This window comes from Triturus cristatus, chromosome 6, assembly GCF_964204655.1.
Source record: "Triturus cristatus chromosome 6, aTriCri1.1, whole genome shotgun sequence".
NCBI classification, from domain to species: domain Eukaryota; kingdom Metazoa; phylum Chordata; class Amphibia; order Caudata; family Salamandridae; genus Triturus; species Triturus cristatus.
In genome coordinates, this window is record NC_140589.1 from 1,231,379,504 (window position 1) to 1,231,402,821 (window position 23,318).

At 43.9% G+C, this 23,318-nt stretch overlaps 1 protein-coding gene across 2 annotated transcripts in view; it reads left to right on the forward strand.

Annotated features, from left to right (window-relative positions):
• TRAPPC3L (trafficking protein particle complex subunit 3L) overlaps positions 1 to 23,318 on the forward strand; it is a 663,369-nt gene that overhangs the window by 56,233 nt on the left and 583,818 nt on the right. For both annotated transcript variants that reach the window (XR_014963137.1, XM_085612167.1), the window contains exon 2: positions 16,809 to 16,856. Coding sequence is in view for 1 of the 2 variants with exons in the window: in XM_085612167.1 (XP_085468293.1) it covers positions 16,809 to 16,856 (48 nt within the window). In the remaining variant the exon portion in view is untranslated. The remainder of the gene's footprint in view (positions 1 to 16,808; positions 16,857 to 23,318) is intronic.

The following is a 23,318-nucleotide window of genomic DNA, read 5'->3' on the forward strand; positions in this document are numbered from 1 at the left end:
CTCACTTTGCATCTCCAATGAGATGCAAAGTGGGCGTTACTGGGCGTACCCAAGATGGACTACCTTGCAAATATCGCTGATGTTTACATCGCTATATTTACAAGGCAGCCCACATGATTTTAGCACACATTAGATTTTGGCGAAAACGGCTGTTTTCGCCAAAACCTAACGTCTGCTAAAATCCTGACTTAGCCATCCCCAACATAGGGGGTGGATTATGCTGATACCACCCTGTGGGTCGTATCAGCAGGGTTATCGCCCTTTTGCAGGGAACATCGCTGGAAAACCAGCGATGTTCCCTGCAAAAGGGCGATAACCTCGCTATCTCAGGAATTTTTATCACCCTGGAGTAACGCGTTGTTAATAACGCGCTACCAGGGTGATAAATACCAGAGATAGCCTGCGATAATATAATTATCGCTAAGCACGGCCAGCGATAATTATCGCTGGCCGTTGTTAATATGCCCCGAAATTCCAGCTATGAACATTAAGTCTTCATTAATGTACATATCTTATGGTGTTTATTCTTGGGGACGTATGAGACCAGTCCAAAATGAGACAGGCTTAGATCATCATCAGTCTGGTTTAATACCATGGGGATATTTCGAGAAGCATGTTTTCAGGGTAACATTACATTTTGTGCTGACAAATTCATTAAGTAAGACGCTAAAGAACCCTTTGTAGTACTAATTTTATTGTTGCAGAACCTATAATTGAAAACAAAGCTTTCTGGATGAAACACGACAATCCAAAATTGTTCTCAGTTACCACATATGGAGTCCTGTACCAAAGGGGAACGACCTACCGAAAATGAAAATGTATCTTCTTCCATTACGATGAATTTTCCTTCCTTTTCTCATCCAAAATTAAGTCCCTCATTCAAAATATAAGTGTACATTTCTAACTGTGCACCTAGAATTACAGAAACAGCAAGGTCAGGTAAGTCGGTCATAAGAAATGTGTGCACTATTCCAATACGTCCCCTGAGGGATCGTGAATTGCAGTGAGTGGAAATCATTATTTCTTCAATGATATCTGCAGATTTTGCACACATTCTAGTTTTTTTTTCTGCATACATTTTCTGTCAGGTTTTACTTGGTGAAGTGTGAATCCTTAAATCTAGAAGATGCAGAATTATTGCCCTTCTTGAAATCCCAATTCTGGACATTACTGTTACAGGCGGAAAACAGGATTGTCGAGATTCTCAGAAAAATGATGGGGAGCATTTTGTCCTTCGGAGCCCTTAAATGGTCTAGAATGGAAGACCCTCCATGAATGGCAGAAAGCCTGCAAAGCCCATAGAGTGCCACTGAAGTATTCTATACCAGACACTCAAAGAGTGATTCCAAGTATTCACTGAAGGTTACAAGGTAATCCACTATGCAGCAGTATTCATATAAAGCTTGTAATCGTCAATGAGACAACTGCGATCTGCTAATTACCTCTACCCATATTAGCAAGAAACAATTACCACAATAATTTTTATCATGTTTGGATTGTTGCCATTAATTCTGCTGTTTTGGAAGGACACCTCCTCATGTCCTCATACCCAACAGATATGTATGTGGGGTATATCATGGTCCTTCCCCCATAAATATATTATGATTATTGTTTTAGTGGTAATTTTCCTGAGATCAGGGATGTTTTGGTTGTGGGGTAGGGATTTTCAAAGAATGCCCTAATCATGTGCACTTCCATTGTATTCTTGTTGATTTTGTGTTTGGTGTTAACATCAGCTTAAAGCTGATGTGAAAACAAGACACTATCTTTCACAAGTGCTTAAAAACATTTTGTGCATCATGAGAACATTATTTTGGGATTCCAGAGCAGTCATGGGTTACTGGGCACCAATGGTGACTATTTAGAACTAGCGTCCAAAGGCTATAGAATGTTTGATTTCAGCAGCGGTGGCAGGCATGGATCGGGGGTGGTGTGGCTGGGGGGGGGGGGGGCAGAGGGGGGGTGGCATGACGGGGGAAAGAAAAAGTAAATGCCACTTACCTCCTTACCTCTTTGCAGCATTTCTCCTTCTCGCCTCATCTCTCCCGCTGTATTGCAGCCGGGTGGAGAACATGCAAAGTGCGCATGAATGTTTGGCCAGCCAGCAAACATTTGTGTGCACTTTACGGTGTGCCCACTACTCCTCCCCTGCTCTGAGAGCAGAGCAGCCCCGTTCGCCCGCCCCGCTAAGTTGCCGCACTGCAGCAGCAGGAACAAATATTCCCTTATTTGCACTGCTTTAAAGCAGTGGGACGATGCTCCTCCGCCATTGCGGAGGAGCCACCACTGGATTCCAGGCTGAATGACCTATTATTACCTTTTAGCACCTGACTTTCAAGATAGTGTGGGCAGGCAGTCCAAAGCTTACTCAAAGAGGTGATGTAGGTTGGGACATTCAAAACATAGTTAATGTAATAATATCAGTTAATAATTCTACCTTTTAAGTCAAAAGACAATGCTTTATTTTAGAAAATAAGCTTACTTTAAACTATATAAAAAATAGCAAGCTACAAGATGCTGCAAAGAAAACACTAGAGCTCTCTATCCCCTACCTAGCCTGCTTTATGACCCCAAATCCAATTAGACTGTTCGAGCGGAAATACTATAAAAATACTTAATAATGGGGCCTTCAGTTCTTCAGTGGATGTAATTTGAGAGGTTTAACACTAAGAATCCCTGCTAAAGGATTGCTTAAAGAATAATAGTCGAACCAAATCACAGTCTCGCAGGTTGTGTTTAAGAAGCAATCCATAACTCGCACACAGACATGCAAATCATAACCTGCACACCAAAATGCAATGCTGGTGACCCCCAACTTTCATGTGATAAATGCAATTTCAAATGCCGTAAATAACCTTATAGATGAAATGATATATCATATTACCCTTAACACTATAAAAGAGACAAGTGTGAATGTAGTATTATTTATTGGTATGAGTACATATTATTTAATTAGGTTTGCTTTTAGGTGTTGTTACTTATTATGAACAAGCATTTGCAATGCAATCGGTCTCGCCTTTGGGACCTTATATGTATTTAGCTATGTAGGCACATTAGCCTGGGTGCTGAAACATCTACTGTTCTTTAACATGTAGGGAAAGTAAGCACCAAACTGCGTGACACACCAGGTATGGGAACACATGGAGAGAAATATTGCCTTTCAGCGTGAAATGGTATAGTCCAAGGCTCTGTTTTTAATATAAAATCAGGGCCTTCGGTGGTCATATCACTGACAATACAAGATTTGAAAACAATAGTATTGTCTACGGGTGCTCGTGGAAGACAATTTCTATGGACTGGAATCTAGAGAATGCTAAAGGGATTCTGGTATTTTACTGACCTCTGCTGGCCGTTTTCTATCAAGAAAGTTAAATAGAGGCAGTTTCCAGAAAAATAAAAAGAAGAAAGTCCTTCAGCAGAAAGGTATTCTGGTATTTTACTGACCTCTGCTGGTCGTTTTCTATCAAGACAGTTAAATAGAGGCAGTTGAACAGAAAAAGTCCCTAAGCCGAAGCAGACAAGTCCTAGAGCTGATCTCCAGAGCCCACAAATGACACACATATAAGTATATAATAAGTATATACAAGAGGTCTCGAATGCTCAACCTAAAAATATTGTGAGATCATAAGCATTGCATTTGGGGTGTGAGTTATGGTTTACATATCTGTTGAACGAGTTATAAATGGTGGTCCTACTAGCAACTTGCGAATTGTATTGGTCTTTTGGTTTTAATTTGCAATAATAACTCAACTTAAGCTGTGTTTTTTTTTAATGAATTTCTTTTTTAGCATTTATAAATATGGTATAACCAAAGCTAACCATAACTTCACCGGTTTTGTCAGTAAAGTTTGGGGCTCCTTTTCATCATATACTACATGCAGTAGTTACCTGCGCCCAACCTGTGCACAGTGGAGGTTGGCTGCAGGGCATGGGCGTTGATTTCCCAAAATGCTAGGGATAGCGAAAGTGAGATCACACATCCTTTAACCCCAGTAACTTCATAGAAAGTGACATCATATGACCTTTTTTGGCTGAAGTGAAGAACCTCAAAATAAGTGCACACTTAGTATAACACAGCAGTTACTAACACAAATACATGTATATTTTATATATATAGCTGAATTCTAAATAGGATGCTAACATGATATGCCAGAGAATCATAACACATTTCTTTATAACTGGAAGCAATTGTGCTACAAAACAAAGAGAATATTGGGTTACAGTATTCCTAAGATTGCTAAAATGTTTTTATTTATGATCGCTTGCTCACTGTTCTAACGGCAAAGATGAACATATGGTTCTAACAATATTTTTCATGTAGTCACAATAGGCAAATATGATAAGTTGTTCAACAATTTGTTTTTATTTAACTTTTTTGTCTATGCAGGTGAGGGGCATTCCTCTGCTGAATCTACTTCTTTTTGAGAGTTAGATCCTGTCTTCTTTCATGGGACTGCTTTGGCGACCTTTGAGCCCAAGGGTCGCAAAGGAAGTGCCAGGGGTAGCTGAGCGCAAGTGAGGGGTCGCAGCTTCGTACCCTTGTGACCACTAAATGACGTTCGTGCTGCAGAGACATGTTGGCAGCCAGGCCCTGTGTTCAACCCACTTTGGGTAGCCTGTGCTCATCAGAGTTTGGCGACAACCTTCTGTAGGAGGCAAAATCCCTCTGTATATGGCCTGTGGCCATGTCTAGTCTGTGGCAAGGCCCTGTGACCAACTCACAGCGAATAGCCATCCTCCCCTGTGCAAGGCCTTCGACTGTGCACAGCAGCAGTTGACTTCAGAGCACAAGCCGTCTGGAGCCACATGGGGTTTGGCGTGTGCATTGGGGCCTTCCCTCAGAGCCTTACTAAAGTACATCCAACCCTCCATGCATGGCAAATCCCCACGGCACATGGACTTTGCTGAGTGGGGGTTGACTCAGAGCCTGACCTGCAGCCAGACCCAGCTCCCAAGTTCCTGCATGTGGCCAACTTCTCTTGTGGCCCTTTGCCACATGCACCATAATACACTAAATTATATTTTTCATTTTTTCGTGGTTCAGGAATCCTGTGGCAGATGCCTGAATCCTAAGGCTCGGGAGGGTCTAACTGGCACCTCACATTTCTGTGGCAGTTGTTCCCTGAATAAAACACACAATCAACGGCATATCATTCAGATGCTGAGAAATTTCTCAAATGTTCTGACTGTCCAATAACAAGGTCCAAACATATTGTGTCCATATTCAACTTTTAAACAACACCCACAAAATCACTTCAGGCACATCATGCACTCAGTATAATAAGTAGGTTTGCAAAACACTCACATACAACACAAGCTCCCACACATACATATTACCCATCCAAAAGTCTAACCACAAGTATCACACACACACCCAGCCACATATTCTGCACACATACACCTCCACCTACCCTGCTCCCATCACACACACCAACCCCACATATTCCTCACTCACACACACCACACACAGACACACAGACATGCCCACACACTCGTCCACAAACATTACCCTTCTTACTTCTCGATTAAATCCATAATTACCTCACACACACCACCACAAAACTTCCATTCATCCACCAGCCGATAGCACCCTTCGCGCATTCACCAACAGATGTCTCTCACAACCCACTCACTCCTTTCCCACAAATACCAGTAAGGGCCCCCATCCTATTTAACTCACATCTTCAGTCTTTTGGGGACTTCCTAGGTTCTATGGACCTCCCTCACCATCAACATGCAGAACACACAGATATGTTATATCTGAATTAATAAACAATACAGCAAAAATATGACATATACACCACAAAGAAGGATGTCTTTGCTTTAAGCACTGCTTTTCCTGAGTATGGGATAAGGGATTTGTAACCTCATTAGCCCCAGCTATCCAGACAGCACTGCAAGATTGATTATATACATGAAAACATTATGCCAAATTACAGTTGCATTATTGATCTCATATCGCTTCCCCTCTACCACAAGTGTACCCAGGGCTGGACTAGGACCCAAAAGCATTCCTGAGAAAATTGGTCAAACCCCCACTGCTCCCTTCGTCCTCTCTCTTCTGTCTCCCTCCTCTCTCTCTCCTGAAGCTCCTCCCCCTTTACCCACTCCTGCAATTACCTGGGAAATCAGGGGAAAGTGACAGAGCCGCAAGCAGAGGCCCAGCCCTAAAAACCCTCAGTCAAAGACTCCCGCGCACAGGTGAAATGCCTAATGGGAAAAGACGCTGCTCCAGGTCTGTGTACTGCATGCATCACGTTAAAGGCTCTGAAACAAAACGTTCCCTTATATATGTCAAATAAATGAGAAATCTCGTACAGCAGAAGACACCGTTATCGTGTTACAAATCTCCAACTGGAAACACTGCTTTGCAGCAAATCTTCCACACACACCTCATCCTTTTTGAATGTTGACTTGACCGATCTTTGACATCCTTCCAAATCTGCCTAGAAAATCACCTAGTCTTGGCACTGCTGGCCACCTCATGGCTAACATTTCTTATTCATCAGTTTAAACCTGTTCATTTTGGTATGCTTACATTAATATGCATGTGAGTACTTCTGGGAATCTGTGCGAGTCATACATTTCTTTGAATTCTTTAAGCAATCCATGAAAGTCAGAACTTTGCTCAACATAAAGATACAAGCAGTTCTTCATTTGTAAGAATAAATAGATAACTTGAAGGGCTGATTATTTGTTTTTTTTTTAGGAGACTGCCATGGTGCTGCTGTATGTCGGTATTGTCATCCCGCATGTTTGTTTTCATCCCTGCATTCTTCTGTTATCACTGATTTTCTATCTTTCTTTCTCTCTTTTCTACCCTTTTCTCTCTTTGTCTGATAATGAACAATAATTCCCTAAAAATGTATATGTTGCCCACCACCGGCAACCACTGGCAAAAAGTGCATTGCTGACTATTAGTAAGGCTCTTTTGTCAATCAGATCTTATAGTGGTACTTGACATTTTACATTTTTAACATTCTCTTTTTGGGATAAGACATACATTTTCTTGAAAACAATGTCAAAACGGATCATCAATAGGTTTTTGTCCTCTAAGTCCTATATATATATATAAATCAGTAGTAATCTTTCCCCCTTCGTGAAATTATTCCAGCCTCACCAACAGGCTCGTATTTAGATCAATTAGCAGTTTATTTTGGCAAACAAAGAAAGATGCGTTTCAACCTGCTTCGGTCTTGGTCACATGGCCATGAAATCATTGTGACATTTATACAACGTCGCTTGCGACGTACAATGAACATAAAAGAAATCTTTCTGGAAGAGGATAAATGCACCTTTCGTCCAATTCAAAATCAAAATCAACAACTCTTTATGCATGTTCGTTAAGTGACATTTATAAACACAATAAACACACAAGGTCCAAAAATTAGTGCTTATGCCTCGGGATTCAAACCAAAGGTCCAAATGTTGGCTATATTTGTAGTTATGAGGATAAAATCCTCTCAGTGCACATACTATGTCGTCATTAGCTGCAAACACCACTGATAATGGGGTGTCATTAGGTTGTTTGTCTGTTGGAATAAAGTGTGTTCCATCCAATCAAGGTATAGTACCCTATATCTATATTCAATTCCTGTCAATCTTTGCTCACAATCTGACAAACTCCCGTATCTATGTATATAAGCAATTATTGATCGGCGTGATTATAATTGTATCTCAGGTATTTCCCGTGTCTAGTGCCCGGCCAGTATTTAGCAATGCGGATATATCTGTAAAACGATATAAAAGATAATATTCTATATGTATTTTACTGTACACCAATCAAATCGGAGATCAACATAGTGAGATCCGGTCAACTGGTTTGCATTGGCTGGGTCAGATGACCTGCTACTATGAAGTCAAGGTGTTTCCACATGAGGATAGCCTTCTTCATGCTTTTAACTCTCTATAAGTGATAGGCATCGACATGCTGCTCTCATGTGAGTTCCTTTGTTTCTGTAAAATTAAAGGGGGGGACACGCCAAACAATTATTGATGGACACATATCATGGCTCACAGTATGCGCTTTGTTTTACTGTGCTAACACGATCATAACAAAACATCCAACTCAACCAATAATTACAGTTTAAAATGATAGCTCTAATTAGAACTATAGGGGATACAGATTTCAGGGTTTCCGGGAAACATCCTACTTCCCTAAATGTGTATGTAATTCTTCATCATTGTTCATACCGAAGGGGAACAGGCACCTAGCTTGCACAATATATCTGGATTCTAGTCTGCTTAACGCAGTGATCCTGTCACCACCCCTCGGGTGTTTGGCTACAGTATCAATCCCAACGTATTTAGCCTTAGTCCAATCCCCTTTGTGAGGTTCATGGAAGTGTTTTGCTGTGTTGTAACTCAAGTCTTGTTTTGTGATTGCCCTTCAGTGTTCTAGAATCCGTTTTTGTACTGGGAAAGTTGTGGACCCTATGTACCAAATGTCACACGGACACACAATGCCATAGATCACAAAGTCTGTTTTGCATGTGATCAGTTTGGTTATACATACTTTCTTTTTCACTCTTTTGAGGATGATCTTTGAGACCTTGGTACTATGCTTACAAGCCTTGCAATGGGCGCATTTTCTGAAACCCTTGCTTTGTTGCAGCCAAGTGAAGCCCTTAGGTGCTAGGTGGCTATGGACCAGCATGTCTCTAATTGAGAGGTTGCGTTGGAAGGTGATGTTTGGTGTTTCACCTATTTTGGCCCTTAGGGTAATGTCTTGTGTAAGGATGGCCCACCTATTTTTCAGAACTTTTGTCAATTTAGTGGCCTGATTAGATAACTTGGTAATGAATCTTGTTCCCTCTTGGGTTTCTGTGTTAGTGTTTCCTCTCTGGTTTTTAGATCTGCCCTTTTAATAGCTTTGGTTAGGGTCTTTCTGAGATACTTTCTTGCCTCCAAGCGGCTGATCATCTCACTTTTGGTTCTGATGTAACTGTTAACTGTACTGCTGTTTCTTTTGGCTCTGAATAGTTCACTGTAAGGTATATTCCAGCGAAAACTGGGCGGATGGCAGCTGTCAGCATGTAAAATTGAGTTGCCAGCTGTGTCCTTTCTAAATAGTTCTTTGTGTAGGGTGCCATCTTTAAGAGTTGGCCTTATGTCTAGTAAGTCTATTTGTTCCCTACTGTGTTGTTGGGTGAATCTTAGATTCAGGTTGCTGGCATGAAGTTTGCCAAGGAGGATCAGTAGATCTTTCTCACTTCCCTCCCAGACAAAGAAAATATTGTCAAGGTATCGTAGCCATACACTTATCTGATTTGTCCACTCACTAAGGTCATTACCCCAAAGGACCTGCTCCTCCCACCAGCCCACAAAAAGGTTGGCGTAGCTTGGGGCGAAGTATGTCCCCATGGCAGTACCCTGTACTTGTCTGTAGAGTGTGTTATTGAATATGAAGATGTTTTCTTTACGGTAAATCTCCATCATCTCTAATAGCATCTGTGCATGTTGTAGGACCATCAACCAGAGCGTTCCCAGTATTTATCGCAACCATAGGGGACTGTATGTGGTGCCTTAAGTGGCCCCGTCTTCTGGAGCGGTCAGATCTTGTGACACCTTCAAATTATGTAACATGGAGGGCCAAGCTGTTGGGTCATCCGCAAGTCTCATCTTTACATACATGTCTCATGCACACCTCCTCAGCAATTGCCCACTCGCAGACATCTCTCAACCATCCCAAATAGGTGGGCGGAGTCCGGCTAAGCCAACTTATCGCTAATTTCCTGCTTAGTTTTACAGGAGAAGGAAGCAGTCCTAGGAGCACCTGACAGATTTCAAGTGGCACAGTCCAAACCAAAGCCACATTCAGATTGCATATAACCTCCTGCCAGAAAGAGGAGAGAGAGGGCCAGGACCATACCATATGGATAAAGTCTGCAGCCGTGGTCCTACAGCGTGGACAGCAGTCACATCGGGTGGGATATATAGAATGTAAGGTCTGTTGGGTGAGGTATGTTTGATGTATAAAGTTATATTGCAGGAGTTGGAAACGTGCATTAGAACTAACTGTCTTCACTCCTTAATGTATTTTAGTCCATTCCTTAGTTGACAATAGTCCTCCCACAATCTACTCCCATTTAAATTGTACAGGAAGTGATGTGAGTGGCAGATCATTCCAAAGGGCCCTATAGATATGGGTGATTAGTCTGCTGCCATTTACCATCTCCATTAGCATTGCTAGGGTGTGATATTGGGGTGGTGCCTCTGGGAATGTCGGCCAGAGAGTGGGGGCCAAGGTCGAAATTTTGATGTATTGTAGATATTGTCCTGTACCAACAAAGAAGGAATCCATGGCATCTTCCCTAGTGAGGAACTGCTCCTCGGAATAAAGGTCGCCCATAGTAGCACAGCCTCCATCACTCCATTTCTGTATCGACAATGAATCAGTAATTTGTAGGAAAAGTTGTAGTACCCATAGTGACATATCTGGGGCAAAAACGGCATGATGAAGCACCTTACAAACCACTCCCTCCCACACACCACCACCAATCAAATACTGTAGGGTAAGGCAGAAGGAACCTGTGAACCACTCATTAGCAACATCGGTAGAGGTTTTACCTTGTGTGCCCTGTAAAAGGCGTTTCTCCCTGTTGTCATCCGGGACAAGCCAATGTATCGTGTGCTGTAGGTGTGCGGCCATATAATATAGTTCTGAGTTTGGGACCATGAGGCCCCCATGATTCCATCGTTTCTAGAGCGTGGTTAATTTGACACGCTTACGTCTAGGGCCCCAGAGGAGGTCCACGAGGAGACTATTCAATGTACTGAAATAATGTCTGGGAATAGCATATAGGATACTTTGGAGTGCATAGAGGCATCGCGGTAAAATGATCAACTTAGTATTGGCTAATCCTGAGGGAAAGCGGTAAATCCCTCCAGAAGTGTACGGATGCTCGAAGCCCCTCAATCACCCTGCCTATATTTAGAGCTAGATGAGTTGGGGCCAAATGTGTTATATGAATACCCAAGTCCGCCGTCCAAGGAAATCCCACCTTCAGTAGCTCCTCCAGAGGGATCCCAATTAACATCCCTAGTGAAAACAGTTTAGATTTCCGGCAATACCCATGCTGTACAGCATGAACAAAAAGGCAATGTCAGAGCTAATAGTCTGAAAGGCAAGACCTATTGGCTTTGCTAATGCTTGGTTGTTTTACAGATACATAACAGGAGGGAATTTTGATATTTAATTCTTCATAGGAAAAGAGACTGAGACACATTTTTAAAGTCTAAAAGGAATAGGATGAAGACAGACGGAACGTTTCCAGATGGAGAGCTTGACAGGAACCCTGCGTACTTAGTTGTTATATTTTTTGAGCCAGGATGCAATACACTTGGTCTGAATTAAATTCACCATCTTGGGACAATGCAATGATGACTAGATGATACTATAAGAGCTACCTCCAGACTATTGACTTATGCTGGTTGGTTCAACCTATTATAGTTGGATCCCTGTGTTTTCCTGAGTTGCGGGTTGGATATTCCCTTCTATCCTAAACAGGATCAAATAGGAGCATATCGTTCATTGTGAACGGCTACCGTTTTTAGACAACAAAATCTTTCAACCTTTGCAGATATACTCTTCGATCTGTACCTTTACGTATGATACTTTGTTTGCCCTGAAGAAGTTCCCTATATGGGTATGAAACGCGTTGTCTAAAATTAATGTTTTTTAAGAGAGATATTTTCAAATAAAGAAGTTACTTTTCCATCTACACCGGTCTGTTGGACTTTTCGAGCGGCGCACCCCCACTTTGTTTAAGAATCTCTGATCTGGAGCACAGCGACGCCACTCAACGGCTGGCGAAGGGGTTGGTTGCACAGCGCCTCCACACATAGGAACTGGTATGAGGTGCAGCATAGGAGGTCCGCCGTTGCTATTTTTTGTTTTTTACATTTTTAAAGTCTAATTTATGTACCAAAAGTTGATAGCCACACATTGGAGTGCATAGTAATGTACTGTACTATTTGTTAAGTGATTGCTCACCTCTTATTGGTGTTAGGATGGTGCCTTGTATCACAAGTTCAAAATGAGCTCCAATAGGCTATGCTCAATGAAACCGTTTACGAGCAATCCAAGTAGTTCCAAATAGTTTCCAAAGATATATACCTGACCTATTTTATTAGGGCAGCAAAATAGGCCACTCTTGCTTTGAGTGAACACCAGTCTTTTGGTTCTAGCTTCATACAATCGCTTTGTTTTGTAAGGCAGACCTAGATGAACTATTTGCCCTGTTCATGGACTGGCCTAGCTGTATTTATGCTACAGCTGTTCACAGTTTGCTGTTTCTTACCAAGAATTGGGAATAAAAGAGGATTTGGTGTAAAACTGCTGAAAATGTTATCACCTGTTGTAACCCAAGCACTCTTAATTCAATATTATTGTGACGAATCCACACCTACTTTTACCATCTCACCTTCAAACATTATATTACGTCAAATGGCTGTTTCAGAGCGTCTCAGTAAAACGGGGAGAGGGTATAAAGAATATATATTGGGTGTATAATATCCAGGGCTACTTTAATTATGCGATTCTGCAGGCGCTGCTTTTCTCACATAAAAATGGATTTGCTACACTTGTCACATAATTATTTGCCTGGTGCATAGTTTGCAGATTTTACCCATAAATGTTATTTCTTATTTAAACGGATAAAAAGTTACTAAAAATGTGACTGTGTGGTTATGTGCAGTGGAAGGCCCTTTGCAAAGGTGAACTGGTCATCTTTCAGTTGGTCTGCATTTGTTCGGTAAACTATTACTAATGAGATGAAATATTTATTCAAACAGTATTGCCATGTCTAAAAATTACAAACAAATGAAATAATATCAACATATGTACTACATTATGCAGCATAATTTGCCATTACATACCGCATAATTTAGGCTGTCCTGTAGCATAATTTGGTGCTCCCTTGCTGCAAAATTATAATGGCCCTGATATTATGCTAAGAATCCAGAAGTCTCATGTATTTAAAACTGGTACAAGATTTAGTGTTAGTAACACCTTTTGTAGTAGAAGTACCTCAAATATGTACATGAGTAATATCACAAACATGCATCACAATGCGACACAAGCCAAAGATTCGGTTGCTGCAAACAATCAAAATCTCTGTGTGAAACAACGGGTTAACACATGCAGGAAAAGCAAGCAAAAAGCAAGGAGCCTGCGACCATGATGGCCGCTCTGAATTGAAGTTCCGTGGTGGACCCACTCCCCAACATCCGGAGCGGCGCTTTACCGCGATCAAATCCCACCGGACGCACAATTCCTGCAATCGGAATCCTAGCTGTTCTCATTGATCAAAAAAACGCCTGTCTGCGACCCTGATCAACCGTGATATGACCTGCGGAGCCTCCGTACGGGAGTGAGCATCTAGACCTTCTGACCAAGATGTCGGCGAGGCGGAGAGAAAGTAACTCTCCGTGCCCCATCGCAACTCACTCCACAGACAGTAAGACTGCACCCGAAAACGGTCCCACACCAAGCCAAACCTGCAGTATTAATTTCCCCAAACTGGCACGAAGAGAATATTAAAAGCTTGCTGAGAAACTAACCTCTGATGCTGCTGGATGCGAGAGAGGCTGAGCCACACCTACTGTGGAAACGTTGAGTTCTTCTGCTCTGCTGATGGGAAGTGGATTCCGCTGACCCGAGGACGTGTCTCCGCTCCAGAAGCCTTCACGTATGCCCCTTCGGCACTTCACCGTGGAGAACCGGATTTATCGCGGAATCCTTGCGGGAATCGCCCAACCAGGTGAGGGGCCAGGGCAGAGAACAACAAAAGGCCCGCAACCTAAAGCGAGAGGATGCGCGGAGGAGGATATATCAACAGAGTGGACGGGGCACTTTAGCCCTTGTACGGTCCCCAGAGGCAAGAGATACCGCCGGAGCGGAATGCCTGACTCCAAAATGGCACCCGTTGTGGACAGTGCCTCCCTGCGGCCTGACCTTAAGATGGCGGCCGCCCCCGAAGGGGCCCCTGCAAACCAGACTTGTTTCGCTGCCAAGGAGGCTGTCCTCCTCACAATCCTCCTCACAGGCCTACTCACAAGATGCAAGCCTACACAGCACCAGTAAGTCCAGCCTCAAAGTCACCAGGATCTATAGATCCCTATAATCAACGCATAGCATTTCCCCTTCTACAATGAGTGCCTTTCCCTACCAGCATGATTCCCTAAAATGGCCTCCATAAATATGCCCTTGTCCAAAGCACTCCCACTTCCCTTGTTGGGAATGGATCCAGCTTTTTTGCCCTGGAGTCTCAGAGACCCCTCTGAGAGAGCCCACAGTGACAATGGGAGTCACACATAGCGGAGGACTGGGATAGATATCCTCACCGCTGAGAACTGTCTCCTACCCTACCCGAAGTCGGACATTGTGTTCCCGATGGGTTTCCTACCCCCTCCCTCATTCTTCAGAATGTGCCCGTGGCCAAAGCACTTCTCTCCCCTTGTTCGTGAGGGATCCAGCATCTATGCCCTGGAGTCTCAGCGACCCAGTTGAAAGAGTCCACCGCGACAAGTGAATCACGCATAACGGGGGACTTAGAATGATCCCTTACCGCAGGGAGCTGTCCCCCAACCAGCCGGACTTCAGACACAGTTACTTCCTCGTCTCCACGCTGTGTCTCCTACCCCCTCCCCACCTGTTCCCTCCTGCATTCTTTGTCCACCTCCCCTATTCCTTTCCTCTCTTCCCTGAATTTCTCTCCCCCGCATGGTTTGTTTATCCTGTTGCCTATGCTCAGCTTATTCTACCTCCCCGTTACCCTTTTACATTACCCCCTTACCCTTCTACACGCCATGAACCAACTGATATAATCTTGTTACTGATGTACCTTTTATAACAATGTGTAACTTGTAACCTATGTAACTCTCCTCATGTAAAGAGCTCTGATACCTCCGGGTCTAGCCAGCGCTATATAAAACTCAAGTAAATAAATAAATAAATAAATAAATCGATCCCTGCATGTTAATCCCCAAAAACCTATAATCCCTTCTATATCTCGTAATTGTAGAAATATTATTGAGTGGCAGAAAGAGCCCATTGTTGTATGTGGGGCAGATTCCTAAGGAATCTTGTAAAATCCCAAAACCTATACCTGTGGGTTTCTTGTACAGTTCCAGTTTTAATAGATTTAGAATAATGTCTAGAAATACATATTGCAATCCACAGAAATTATAGCTAGCATATTACTACTGCCATACAATGAACCCTAGGGTTTACTCACAGGGTTGGCAACTTTCTAGTATCTCTTCCACACGCATTAGCACATAAAAAAAGCGCATTCTCTCCCCAATGCTGATGATGCCCTGACACTGGCACATTGCTTTGCAGAAGAATCCATCAGTCACAGAGAAAACTTCTTCAAGTTTAAGACGCAGTAAGAAAGCTTCTTATCTTGTCTTCACACCGCGGGTCACAGTTGGCTTCCTAGGACAGTCCCGGTGTGAGCCACCTCTTCAGAATCATAGACCAGTCTTGAACAACAACTGACCGCTAAGGCCAGACTTTTATCACCTTTGATTAATCGGCTGATTCAATCAGAGGGTCTACTACTTTTAAATTCTGGTTACCATTCCACACACAAGGCATATTAAGGGTGTTCACTGCATGACCAAAGCATGCAAAGGATGACCCACTGTCTTCCCTTGTAACAGCCCTTGCTATTCCCTAAAGAGGAATTTTAATTAACTCTAGACCAGGAGGCACTGATCAGGGGTGACGGTCCTCTTAGCAGAGTTAGTGCAGCTAAACCCAGATAAGAGTGGAATGTCTACCACAGTCCTTCAGGCCTGTCCAATGAATTGGGAGGGGCATGGGGGAGCTGGGTTCTCCAGCAGAACATTTTGCATTACACACAATGGTACAACTCACCATCCTTCCCCAGTACACCCACGGGCCCTCAAACACACATCAGGTAGAAGACAAAGGCAACAGGGCCTGAGGCAGGGGAGAGACTGCACATCCTTGATCAGGAGGGTGGCTAGTAACCCACCCTTCCTGACTATAGTTTAATTGCTGCCACTACTGTCAGTCTCCCACAGCCTGGGTAGAGAGGGCAATATTCACTCTCTGGAAAATAGGGGTACACTAGGCATTCCCCCTCAATCATCAGAGCCAAGCTCTAGGATCTCAAACCATGTACACAGGTAGAACAGGTGCCTTTCATTATGCCTACATTCTAAACAAGTGACTCTGGTTTCTTCCCCATTGCAATGTTATACACTGTTAGAGAATTAAGGTTAACATTACAATACATTAATATTAATAAATATTCAAAAAATACACAATTCAAGCAGACCCAACGTGGACAGAGGCCTGGTGGCCACCAGACATCAAAAGGACTATGCCAACAGGTGCAAAATAAGACTGCATCCTACCCTAACAACTATCTGAGTCTTAGAAATCTGACATGACAATAAGCCTTGAAAAAGACCGATGCTTGCATGACATTGAGGGGCGAAACATGTGGGCTGTATTCAGAACATAATTAAAGAAAAAAACAGTGTGTCACCAACCATGACAAAGGGTCAAATAATTACCATCGGAAGAATAAAAAAATTCCTCAACTGGAATCCTCGCGTTCTATTGATGTGTTCCTTGAATGTATTTTTTTTTGGGTTGTTGTTGTTCTTTGAATTAAGTACACTTTGTCAAAATTTAGTCCAATATCCACTGACAATTAATGAATGGATGATTGTTAACCATACAAGTCTCTTGAGAGGCCTTCATCAGGAAAAGTTGTTTCATAAACTCACAACGGTTGATGTAAACAAACAATATGTATTTTTTGTAGGATTGGCGTTTGCCCGCCGTTTCATCTTCTGCTTCTGCACATCATATGGTACGTAAAAATCAAATTATTTACACTGTAAACGGGGGCATATCTTAATGGGGTGTGCATCTAAGATTTCCCAACAAGCACTGCAATGTAGCCAATTTAGGAACTTTGCTTCAGAGGGGTGTGGTGGGGGGTAGCTACCAATGGTGCACCAGGTGCAGTGGCACCTGGGCCAAGAGCCCTGTGGGCCCCATTGAACCATGATAATTGCTGTGTTTTACTACCCTAACAGCTATTTTCCTTGGTTGCGCCAGGGCGCTCTGTATCCTTGCTATGCTACTTGTGGGTGGTTGGGGGAGGGGATACGACGGGGAGCAGGGGGGATTTAGTGGTATTGTGAAAGTAGAGGGTTGTTTTTAAATTGGTGTGCCAGTGGAAGGGTCAACGATATTCTGAAATGTAACTCTCTTCAAGCAATGAGGTCTCTTTGTGCTGCATAAAAAGAGCTTAAAAACTGGTGATAAATAGAGAATCGTGTTTAACAAATACCATGGCAAATGCATCACCTGCTTGAAGTCTCGGTTCCAGTGAGATATCTCAGGATGATAAATCTTCTGCAGTATGACAATTGAAGTGTATAACCTTGGCTGCACGAGGGTGTGTGTTTGTGTGTGTTCATGTTTGTGTCCTCAGTATTATTTGTTTTTATGTTATCTATTTAGCATTAACCTAAGTCCAATAAAGGGCCTTAGAGAGGATATTTCTATATGTGTAGCAACATCTGAAATTAGAGGTGTTGTGCACAGAACCGTACAGTGTTCATTGGGCCAGCTTAAATATCCTTCAAAAACAATCTGATTGGAAGGTGAGGGATAGCAGCTTGGTCTTGTAATATCCAAAATACTAAATGCATTGCACCCCATCAATTACACCTTAATAATCTTGAGGTGCAGTGCCCTCATTGCGTTGTGAACTTTATAGCTATATATGTTGCAGTTAAATCTGCTATTTCACAACAGCATGCAGTCCTCACCTTAATTTCCAACACGCTCAAGTCCCAAAGCACCATGGTCGTTGTAGTTGTGTATTTGTTCATGTGGTAAGAGTCCCTTAAATGTTGCTACAATGGAAGTGTGGAAGCTACACAATGCTGTTGGGGACCAGAGGAGGGCTATTGACTAACGAAAAGAAATCAACCGGAAGGTTAGTAAGGGACTGCACAGGAGAGATGGTCTAGTGGCTAAGCTTAAGAACAGGGAATGTGTGGACATATGTTCTAGCACTGGCACTTGGAAATCAGGTGAGTCTGCTCAATTTACTTCATCTCCATGGCCCTAAAAGCAGACGCGGCCGGTGTGTGGATAGAGTGGAAGGGCGGTGGTGGGGGTGGAGTGAACGGTTGAAACATATGAAAAACATTTTTAAAAGACTTACCTGCATAGCGCCCTCTCTTCTGCAGGCCCAGGCTCCCAGAGTGCACTGCGGCCAACCCTGATGCTGCTTTCATGTTGCTGAAAGCAGTGTCAGGATTGGCCAGAGCGCCGAGGACTTGCCCTCCCAGTGCGACTCGGAGCATGTGCTGTTCTATCCTACCCGGCAGCGCAGCTCGGGATGAAGAGAGCTTCAGTGTACATGGCGGTTTGGATCACCTGAGATGGCTGGCCATATGGTCATGCGAACTGAATAGCAGTGCAAGACACTCCACCAGCCTGCCATCCACCTGGCCCCGCCCCAAGCCTCAGCTCCAGAGCAAAAATAAAACGGTAATAAACAAGCCATAGCGGAGGAGCCACTGCTGCCTAAAAGGTAAATCTGTCAAATGTAACTATGCGACTCAAAGATGTAAATCCACACTTGATGTACATGATCCTGTATCATCTCTTAACAACCCCTTTTATACACAGTCCTCTGTTGCTTCCCAGCTGGGCTTGTCCTGTCTTAATTCAAGACTATACATGGTGGCAGTATACTTTTAGTATTTATACTACAGAACTGTACAGTTTGAAGTGCAGCCTTGAAGCACCTGCGGTTATTGCACTGTGAGCCTCTGGGTTTGCATCCTTGATGCTGCAGTTGTGGGAGGATGGAGAAATATACTTTTTATTTCAGGGATCTAAGGGACATATATATCAAGCCTTTTTCCCGTTCACAAATGGGCCAATTCTCAGAATCTGCCCATTTGTGAATGGGAAAAAGCCTTTTTGAGATGTATCATCCCAAAAGGCCATCGCAAAATAGAGAATCGCAAAATTTGCGATTCTCTATTTTGCGAATGCAATTAAGGAATTGCAAATTGCGATTTCTTAAATGCAATTCTGGAAGTACTAAAGATTAATCACGCAGCACTCTAGAGGTTTTTAACTTTTGTTTTAATGAGCCACCCTTACTCCACCCTCAGATATGCGTGATTAATCTTTGGTGGAAAATAATTATTCGAGGACTGGTCCAGCCTTGATGCAAGCACCAGAGAATGTGTGTGCCCTTCATCTTGGGACCAACTTGTTGGATTATATATATATGTATATATATCACACAAAAAGGATTGCCCCCATTTGAAAGAGCACTCCCGAAAGCAGCCGAGTCACCACTCTGTTCCAGTAGAGTTTCTTTATTCGCAGCATTCAGCAGGTTACATCCCGATTATTTCAAGTCCTACTTCTTGTTCCTTGTTCACGGGTACCTTCAATGTTTGTGTGGCAGATTACAAGCAAAGGTAAGAGTCGACTGAGAGCTGTTAAATAGATGTTTAAAGAGATGTTAATGGGGCGGAATCCACTGAAGGGGATAATTGAAAGGCAAAGGAAATACATGTCCCAGAATGCTGGCTTGCAAATTACGCCCAATGGAAGCCTGGCCACTAGAGGATTATAAAATCAGTTAACTCTTACCTTTGCTTTTAATCTGCCTCATAACATTGAATGTGCCCATGAACAAGGATCAAGAAGTTCCGAAACGCGTAGGGCTTGAAATGATCGGAATGTTACCTGCTGAATGCTGCGAATAAAGAGGCGCTGCTGGTACAGAGTGGTGACTCGGCTGCTTTCGGGAGTGCGCTTTTTAAATGGGGGCAATCCTTTTTGTGTGAGATATATATCTATATATCTATATATATATATATATATATATATATATTCCATATGCAAAGACTCCTAATTGGAAGCGCCACACGCTGCATGTTGAAATTCTTTATTGGCAGATTGCAGAAGCACAAGTAGGTAAGTTTCAGCAATTCATCCGCTCTGTAATGCTTTGCCATACGCGTTTCTGGACCAACGTCCCTTGTTCACTGGCTGAGCTGAGGAGGGAAGTCAGGTGAGCAATCAGTAGCGCTGTACTAACAGCGTGTCTTTAAGTCCTGCCTCAGTGGGCGTGTTAGATAGGTGCATTCTGGTTTCTTGAGTCACACTTTTGAATCCATAATGGAAGTCACCTTTCACCCTCTCACAAAGTTATTTTACCCCAATGGGTTAGCAAAAACCATGTCCCGCTTGTATTCTGCTTCCTATACCTCCACCAATAAAACGCGCTGCTCCCTTGGCACCACTTCCATCATCGGTGCTGTGGACCCGCTTGGTTCGCGGGGGGGCGTTTCCGCGACCAGAGCCGGCCGCTCTATACTCCATATGCAAAGACTCCTAATTGGAAGCGCCACACGCTGCGTGTTGAAATTCTTTATTGGCAGACTGCAGAAGCACAAGTAGGTAAGTTTCCGCAATTCATCTGCTCTGTAATGATTTGCCATACGCGTTTCTGGACCAACGTCCCTTGTTCACTGGCTGAGCTGAGGAGGGAAGTCAGGTGAGCAATCAGTAGCGCTGTACTAACAGCGTGTCTTTAAGTCCTGCCTCAGTGGGCGTGTTAGATAGGTGCATTCTGGTTTCTTGAGTCACACTTTTGAATCCATAATGGAAGTCACCTTTCATCCCTCTCACAAAGTTATTTTACCCCAATGGGTTAGCAAAAACCATGTCCCGCTTGCATTCTGCTTCCTATACCTCCACCAATAAAACGCGCTGCTCCCTTGGCACCACTTCCATCATCGGTGCTGTGGACCCGCTTGGTTCGCGGGGGGCGTTTCCGCGACCAGAGCCGGCCGCTCTATACTCCATATGCAAAGACTCCTAATTGGAAGTGCCACACGCTGCGTGTTGAAATTCTTTATTGGCAGACTGCAGAAGCACAAGTAGGTAAGTTTCAGCAATTCATCCGCTCTGTAATGCTTTGCCATACGCGTTTCTGGACCAACGTCCCTTGTTCACTGGCTGAGCTGAGGAGGGAAGTCATGTGAGCAATCAGTAGCGCTGTACTAACAGCGTGTCTTTAAGTCCTGCCTCAGTGGGCGTGTTAGATAGGTGCATTATGGTTTCTTGAGTCACACTTTTGAATCCATAATGGAAGTCACCTTTCATCCCTCTCACAAAGTTATTTTACCCCAATGGGTTAGCAAAAACCATGTCCCGCTTGCATTCTGCTTCCTATACCTCCGCCAATAAAACGCACTGTTCCCTTGGCACCACTTTCATCATCGGTGCTGTGGGCCCGCTTTGTTCGCGGGGGGGCGTTTCCACGACCAGAGCCGGCCGCTCTATACTCCATATGCAAAGACTCCTAATTGGAAGCGCCACACGCTGCGTGTTGAAATTCTTTATTGGCAGACTGCAGAAGCACAAGTAGGTAAGTTTCAGCAATTCATCTGCTCTGTAATGCTTTGCGATACGCGTTTCTGGACCAACGTCCCTTGTTCACTGGCTGAGCTGAGGAGGGAATTCAGGTGAGCAATCAGAAGCGCTGTACTAACAGCGTGTCTTTAAGTCCTGCCTCAGTGGGCGTGTTAGATAGGTGCATTATGGTTTCTTGAGTCACACTTTTGAATCCATAATGGAAGTCACCTTTCATCCCTCTCACAAAGTTATTTTACCCCAATGGGTTAGCAAAAACCATGTCCCGCTTGCATTCTGCTTCCTATACCTCTGCCAATAAAACGCGCTGCTCCCTTGGCACCACTTCCATCATCGGTGCTGTGGACCCGCTTGGTTCGCGGGGGGCGTTTCTGCGACCAGAGCCGGCCGCTCTATACTCCATATGCAAAGACTCCTAATTGGAAGTGCCACACGCTGCGTGTTGAAATTCTTTATTGGCAGACTGCAGAAGCACAAGTAGGTAAGTTTCAGCAATTCATCCGCTCTGTAATGCTTTGCCATACGCGTTTCTGGACCAACGTCCCTTGTTCACTGGCTGAGCTGAGGAGGGAAGTCAGGTGAGCAATCAGTAGCGTTGTACTAACAGCGTGTCTTTAAGTCCTGCCTCAGTGGGCGTGTTAGATAGGTGCATTCTGGGTTCTTGAGTCACACTTTTGAATCCATAATGGAAGTCACCTTTCATCCCTCTCACAAAGTTATTTTACCCCAATGGGTTAGCAAAAACCATGTCCCGCTTGCATTCTGCTTCCTATACCTCTGCCAATAAAACGCGCTGCTCCCTTGGCACCACTTCCATCATCGGTGCTGTGGACCCGCTTGGTTCGCGGGGGGCGTTTCTGCGACCAGAGCCGGCCGCTCTATACTCCATATGCAAAGACTCCTAATTGGAAGTGCCACACGCTGCGTGTTGAAATTCTTTATTGGCAGACTGCAGACGCACAAGTAGGTAAGTTTCAGCAATTCATCCGCTCTGTAATGCTTTGCCATACGCGTTTCTGGACCAACGTCCCTTGTTCACTGGCTGAGCTGAGGAGGGAAGTCAGGTGAGCAATCAGTAGCGCTGTACTAACAGCGTGTCTTTAAGTCCTGCCTCAGTGGGCGTGTTAGATAGGTGCATTCTGGTTTCTTGAGTCACACTTTTTTTTTTTGTTAAAATTTTTATTAGAAACCGTTGGTACACAATAAAATACAGACAAGGGCCTACAACCACCAGGGCCGGCCGCTATGGAGCCCGAGGGCCCGCAGTGCGACACCACACATTCGACTGAACCAGAGGCAAAGCCCCCGGCAGTTCGTAAGCACATGTAACAGGCCGCGGCCATAGGCCAATAGCAATCGGAATAAACAGTTTCATTTTTTATTAAATATAAAACACACTCAAGGCAATGAGAGTCCGAAATAGCAGCGTGCTCTTCCCAGGACGGGGAACAACGTACAGTGTCCAGAGCAGTGCTTGTCTGGAAGCGGTAGAGGGGGGCAACGGGAGAGCAAAGCATGGAACACACCTCACACCATCCCGCAGAATGCATGGCTAGGGGGACAAAGCAATATCAATCTCTAATGGCAGAGGCGGGGTGCAGATACGTCCTCGATATAAATTCCATGGACCCCATACCTTAGTCCACTTCCCTGGTTTGCCTCTCGCCACATATACCGTCTTTTCCCTGAACATACACCAGTCCATATTCTCCTTCCAGACCTCGATCGTGGGCGGCCTCGGGGAGCCCCACAGCTGTGCAATGTTACGCTTAGCCACCATGTACCCCAAGGTCACCCACTGCGTCTGTGCCGCATTACAATCATTCGGTTCCCAGACATTCAACAA